The 7,454-nt window shown below is 36.2% G+C and overlaps 1 protein-coding gene across 5 annotated transcripts in view; it reads right to left on the bottom strand.

The window, feature by feature from the left end:
- Positions 1-7,454, bottom strand: part of LOC106873743 (TBC1 domain family member 2B) — a 158,123-nt gene that overhangs the window by 68,201 nt on the left and 82,468 nt on the right. For 4 of the 5 annotated variants that reach the window (XM_052976043.1, XM_014921239.2, XM_014921238.2 and 1 more), the window contains 2 exons: positions 4,871-5,292; positions 1,900-1,983 (listed from right to left, as the gene is read on the bottom strand). In XM_052976043.1, the coding sequence (XP_052832003.1) occupies positions 1,900-1,983; positions 4,871-5,292 (506 nt within the window). The remainder of the gene's footprint in view (positions 1-1,899; positions 1,984-4,870; positions 5,293-7,454) is intronic. The other variant, XM_052976045.1, reaches the window with a different exon arrangement.

A 7,454-nucleotide genomic window follows, 5' to 3' on the forward strand; every position in this document is an offset into this window, starting at 1 on the left:
ATGTATGTATGTATGTATGTATGTATATATCTTAAGTCTTGCAGTTTTGGTTATGCATTTGTCTCTATTGTCTTTAATCATGCTCAAGGCAGCAATTATTATTATTATTATTATTATTATTATTATTATGGAAGCAAGACGAGGTTTGGGGTGGGGGGGTTCTGCAGCAGCTGCTGCAGCGAAAAGAGCAACAACAAAATCCGTGAACAGGATCTACAACAACAACAACAACAACAACAACAACAAAAAAAACATTAACAATAACATAAAGCAACAACTGCAACAACTAACACAGCAACATACAGACATACAAAAAAAATAAAGTAACAACAACAGCAACAACATCATCATCATCGTCATCAACAACAATGATCTGGAGTGTCTCTTGAATCAGAGAAAGATGACTTTGCAATTTTTTGCTGAACAACCTGCACACATGATTTGTTTATGGTGATCAAATGTATGTGCTGCACATTAGCCCACTCCTATTACCAAATCGACATTGCCTATGTCAATATTACTCAGTGTGTCACACGTCTGATGCTGAAGTGATTGCAGGCCAATGTGAAGTGAAGTGTTTTGCTCAAGAACATAATGCACCACCTGGTCCGAGAATTGAAACCACAACCTCCCACTCATGAAAGCAACACCCTAACCACTAGGTCACATACCTTCACCACAGCAATAGCCGACAGCTAACTCACAGGACAACAATGAGTTAATGGGGCTTATCCAAAAAGACAAAAGCATAAGAACAAATGGGGCAGAAAAAAAAATTAATTTCTTCCTTAGATAAAAAAAAAAAAAAAAAAAAAAAAAAGGGCAGACCTCTGATGCAGATAAAACCAGCAGTCTATTGAGAATTTCTGAAAAGTTCCCATGTGAGATGGAAAGTTTTATAAAGAATCATTAAATAAATATGCTAAAAGATGGACTTCTTGGGCAGTTTTGAGACATCCCCAAAGCTCTGAAATACCAAGTTAAAACAAGGCAGGTGCCTTTTCCTACATGTTCATAAACCAACATGTTTTGTTTAAAAGAGTGGGATGAATAAATGTATATAATTTAGGATTGGCATGGAAGCAGAAACACAAATTGAATGATCTCAGGTCACCAAATTTAGGTGCAGTTGTTATCAGTAAGAACAGAATGTCTGAGATTCACTCACTCACTCACTCACTCTCTGCAAGATGTATGTCTCTTCAGCCAACTACAAGAAATAAGTATGATCTTTCCTGACCAGGATGTTAAGATCAGTGGTCATAAATGTGAACAATTGTAGAGTTGTTAGTACTTAGTACTTTCAAACTGGTAGCTATTTATGCTCTGACATAGGTTAGTGAGTCACGTTTCTTCAGGAACATTTTATCCTCTAATGCTAGTGGGTAACTGGAGTGTTAGAATACACAAGGACTGTGTGGGAATGAATTACAGGAGAGAGTTGTGTAAAAAGTTTTGCAAACTTGCTCGGGCAGTTCTAAATGTCAAACAGGTATTGCTTAGATTTCAAGAATACACTAAATTGAATTTGGACAAAATACAGAATCATACAGGTCATGCTCAGAATTTTCATTCGGTTAACCAATAGAGATACTGTTGTTAACAGTTTCAAGTATTTGGTTATAGAGATGACAAAATTTTATATATCAACTTATACAAGACAAATAAACAAGGTCTTAGATATTGGAAATTGTTTCTTGGCACTGAAATATTTCAAAGACTGGATTAGTGAATTAGTTAACAAGGATCAACAGGTGGTGTTAGCTAATTAAAAAGGAAAATTAGAGAAGAATCTGTTAGGTTTAGTAAAGATGTAGGTAGGATTTAGAGAACAATAATAAATCAACAAAGGAGTTAGGCAACTGAACACAAGAACCAAACAGAAAAGGGATTGCTTACGACTTGCTTGCAGCAAGAATGATCCATACCTACTTCTTCACAGTAAGATACAAAGGATGTATTTTTCATGCTAGGAAATGTAGTCTGAAAAACGAGGGAGCAAAAGTTATTTGATAGATGATAGACGTGCAGCATGTCAACAAAGTCACACTCTGATCTTTAAGCTGACTGCAGCAAGTACAAGCTATCTGATTCCAAGCAGATGCGTGCCATTTTTTTTTGTGACACTTTGCCAAACTGTTCATGAAGAGCAACAAAGTGGTGGTGGTGGCCTTCAATGCCAGCCTAGACAGTCTTCTAAGACTCTCAGTCAAAGATGCTAAAAATCAGGTTCAGCAAATAGAGGGTGTCTTAAACAGTTGTGCCATGGGCAAAATCCTAGGACTGGATGGTCATCTCAATGATTTTTATTGTTAGATGCCAGACTTGTTCATTACTAGGTTGATAGCTGTCTATTGCAACAGGCAGCAGACTGAAAAAATTCTGTGAGCTGAAGGGTAATGATGTACTGGGAAGAAACCAAACAAGGAGCGATAAAATAGACAACTTCAGGCATATAACTCTGCTCGATACAGAGTTAAAAACTACTGCACATCAAGAGATTGGCACTCGTTATCAATAGTTTAATTGGAAATATGCAAACTTGAGTAAGCCTCAGCAGATTTATGCACAACTCACACTTATGTGATACATTGTAGAGTGGGTCAGCACAAGATTTGGTTTTGGCAGGGCTTTTATCAGTTTAGATAGTCTAATATGTGATGGCTCTCGGCTCAGTGGTTAGAGCGTCAAGCTCACAATCATGAGGTAGTGAGTTCAATTCCCAGACCAGGCTGTGTGTTGTGTTCTTGAGCAAGACGTTTTATTTCATGTTGCTCCTGTTCACTCAGCTGTAGAAATGAGTTGCGATGTTACTTGTGCCAAGCTGTATCGGCCTTTGCCTTTCCCTCAGATAACATCGGTGGTGTGGAGAGGAGAGGCTGGTATGCAAGGGCAACTGCTGGTCTTTCACAAACAACCATGCTCGGGCTTGCGCCTCAGAGGGAAACTTTCTAGATGCAATCCCATGGTCATTCATTACCAAAGGGTGTCTTTACCCTAGTCTGATGTGTACAACAGAAGATTGACTACTGCCACTTGGTGGCCAGTTTTGATCTCATCTTCAGAGACTGGATCACTACAATGCACAGTAACATCTATTCAATGGTCAAACACCTGTTGGAATCATTTATCATTGTGCCCTTGATCCACTAAGAATACCCACCCTCTGACAGACAACTCAACAGCAAGTTGGACAATTTACTATGGGTGTTATTTATGATTAACAGTGATATACTGTAGAGAAAGGAGACCAAATCCTGAGAAATAAAATTCTATTATATTGGTAATATTTCAATTTTGACAACATTTTAAGAGAAACAGTTATTTTCAGGTTGACAGTATTTTCCTTAGGATGTGGGCAGAACCGATGAGGACAATTTTTTGTAGTTCTAATACTTTTGGGTCTTCTGGTACTTGAGCACAGTGCTTAAGAGTGTCATTTGGTATTATTCCTGAAACTCTGATGGCAACAAGTAGATGCTACATTTTTGAGATCTCATTTTATTTACTTAACTTTTCAAATGTTTTTTACAGAAATGTTGCATCCGGCTGGGACTGACATTTTTATGAGGAAACATGTTTTGTCAATGTGATTTATTTACCACACCATTATTATCATTATCATTATTATTATTATTATTATTATTATTATTATTATTATTATTATCATTATCATTATTCAGCATTTAGTAGTTTCAGGCAATTTCTACTGTGTTGCAGGGGTGTGTGAAGCACTGTATGTTCTTTTTCCTTGCTGGGTGTGTGCAAACTCTTCCCAGTATTGCATTGCATCAGCTTTTTTTCTTTTATGAGGTGTGGTGCAGTCTTTTGTTGTATTAGTGTCTGTATTGTGTGTTGTGTGTGTAATATACTGGGTATCTGGCTTGCTGCTGGAAGTAGTTTATTTCAATTATTATCATTATTATTATTATTATTATTATTATTATTATTATTATTATTATTATTATTATTACGGAGATGTACTTGCATAGCAAGTGACCTAATCTGAGATCATGCGCTGGAAAGAAAACAATTGCAGCATGGAAGGTATTTATAAGCCATTTAAGAAACACACAAAAACTGTTAGATTCACTTCAACATGTAAATTTAATTTGCCAAAATATTTTCGTTGCTTTGAAACCGCGACCTGTTCACTGACAACTCAACAGCAAGTTAGACAATTTACTATGTGTGTGCACAGTTGTGTCTTTCCAAGGCAACCACCCCTGATTCAGAAAAATCAGTACTCTGGAAAGGTTTTGAAACAATAAGCAGACCCCATTCCAAACCACCCACCTCAGAAAATATTTTAGTCACCAGTATAGCAAAAGGCATAAAATTTATTTATGTATAAGTCGTGGCATGTACATATGTACATGACAAACTTACAAATAATAGAAGAAAATAATATATCAAGAATGAGTTGTATAAAAAGTAATTCTTTATGGAAGAGTGGTCCCACCTTTTGCCTTTAACTGAAGAAGTAAATCCTTACAAAATGAATAGGCCCACTGCCAACTAACCCATCTGCCCTCACTCTCCATTCTGTCTGGTCTGGTCAGGTATGCACTGACATTGAAAAGAAGCAAATAAAAGTGAAATAATCATAACCTTAATATTAACAACCTCACGGGTCTTTTTCCACATAGAGAAACTTGAAAAAATTTATCAGAGTCCAATTTTAATCAGGAATATTTTCTTGAAAACCTTATATTCTAACATTTTTTTTATAGATAGCCAATAATCCATAAAATGAGAAAGGGTAGTACCGAAGACCTTTTCATGGGGGCTCAAGAGAAAGGATAATATCAAAGACTTTTTCATGGGAATCATGAAGCTGTATGTATTGTAGATGGAAAAAAATACTTACCAAACGACATTTCTCACAGGGTGAAGAACTTCCAGTACTTATGCTATCTGCTTTCTGAACTTTCTTACCCCTTTTCCATTTAAATGGGCTTTTGCTCTTGTCAGTACTCCGAGTTTTAGTTAGATCTGGTCTGCTGCCATCAACTTGCGTTGGTGGAGAGTCTTGCATGATTTTAGAGCTGTCTGACAGCCTAGGAGAATCGGTAGACTTCTCATCATCTGTTAATCTTGTGGAGTCTAAAATTTTGGCTGTGTCCCCACTTTTGATTGTATCACTGCTCTTAACGGAATCGGAACTCTTGGTAGACTCCAGACTTTTGGTCGTCTCACAGCTTTTTGAAACATCTGTAACGGTTACGGTGGGGACTTCTCCAGCGTTATCGACCATGAGCCACTCATCATTCTTTGCAGCAGTATTCCCAGCTGGAAAAAAAACCATTGACAACATAGAGTTAATAAGACGACACACATGAAACATTATTTACATTTGACGGATATTTATCCTCATCTTGTTTGTTGCTAACACATTTCGGCTGATATACCCTCCAGCCTTCGTCAGGTGTCTTGGGGAAATTTCGAACCTGGGTTCTCATTCCTAACGATGTTACTATTATTATATTGTTATTATTATTATTATTCCACGGGCATATGGCGTAGTGGTTAAGAGCGCGGGCTACTAACCCCAAGGTTCCGAGTTCGATTCACACATGAAACAGTTTTTTTTTTTTTTTCATAAAGTCAAGCAGAAAAGCTTAATAATCGGTAAAAACTGAATTGAAATGCCAAACACTTACCACTCTAGAAGTCATAATAAACAAGAAGTGTGTGTGTGTGTGTGTGCACGTTCTTGACCATTATGCCATATGTCTGTGGGCATATGGCGTACTGGAGGACAAACAAGATGAGGACAAATATCCGTTGAATGTAAATAATGTAAATAATGTAAATAATATAAATAATGTAAATAATGCACATAATTCCTCATCTCTTAAATATAGAACTGAACTAACTTTATATCAGTGCATAAACAAGCACATAAACATTATAATATATACATACATACATACATACATACACATATATATATATATATATATATATATATATATACACACACACATACACATATTCGTTGATGCCATTCCCTATGTAGGTACAAAAGTAATTCTTTCCCAAATAAACTGCACTTCATATTCAAGGCTCTGATGAAGCTATAAGGTGTTATTCAGGCACTCAACTATGTGTCCACTGCATCTCATAGCAGAAACAGCTGTAAGCTACTGAAGATAATAAGGTAATCTATTCCTTTATCATCTAGCTTTCTTGTGTGTGTGTGTGTGTGTGTGTGTGTGTGTGTGTGTGTGTGTGTGTGTGTGCGCGCATGCATGTGAGTGTGTGTGTGCTCACACATGTGTGTGTAACCACATTTCCCAATGTGTTCTTCACATTTATTTTCAAATGGTAAGGAGTGATATGAAGGACCTTTGGCTGCTCTTTCTAACAAGTTTTAAGTTATGATACTTTTTTTTTTTTATATATATCCTGAGATCAAATCCTGTCAAGATCAACTATGTCTTTCATCTTGCAGGGGGTCAATAAAATAAAATTCCAATCAAATACTGTAACATAAAGAACATTTGGTTGCTATTTCTAGCATGTCTTTAGTTATGACACTTTGCTCTACATTCTGAGCTCAAACCCAGCTAAGATCAACTTTGCCTTTCATCCTGCAGGGGTCAATAACATAAAATACTGATCAAATAGTGTTTCATATAAAGGACATTTAGTTGCTATTTCTAGCAAGTCTTTAGTCAGGACACTTTGCTTTACGTTCTGAGGTCAAGTCCTGCTAAGATCAACCTTGCCTTAAAAATTTCAGGGTTCAATGAAATGAAGTACCAATCAAATAGCAGCACTGATTTAACATTCCTATAAAGCATCCTTGATGTTAAATCATAATACTAGACTAAGACTAACATTAAATTTTATCCTTTTGGCATTGATATAATATAGTACCAGCAAAGTACTGAGGTTGATTCAATATTCTTATTAAACAGCCTAGATGTGAATAGAATTATAATAGAAAACTAAGACTGGCTTTATCTTTCATCTTCCTAGGATCAATAAAATAGTGTCAGTTTAATATTGCTATAAAACATCCTAAATATGAACAAAATTATAATAGAAGACTAACTTTGCCATTAATCCTTCTGGGGTTAATAAAATACTAGCCAAGCAGCGGAATCAATTTAATATTCCTTCCTATAAAGTATCCTAGATGTGAAAGAAATTATAATAGAAGATTAACTCTGCCTTTTCTCCTACCGGGGTTAATAAAATAAAGTACCAGTCAAACAGTTATGTTAATTTGATAATCCGATAAAGCATCCTAGATGTGAGTGACATAAGCATAGCTCTGTGGTTAAGAAGTTTGCTTCCCAACCATGTGGTCTTGGGTTCAGTCCCACTGTGTGGCATCTTGGTAATGTGTAATTTACTACAGCCATAGGTTGACCAAAAACCTTGTGAGTGAAATTAGTAGATGGAGACTAAAAGAAACCCATTGTATGTATGTATGTATATGT

Source organism: Octopus bimaculoides, chromosome 23, assembly GCF_001194135.2.
Source record: "Octopus bimaculoides isolate UCB-OBI-ISO-001 chromosome 23, ASM119413v2, whole genome shotgun sequence".
Lineage (NCBI taxonomy): Eukaryota > Metazoa > Mollusca > Cephalopoda > Octopoda > Octopodidae > Octopus > Octopus bimaculoides.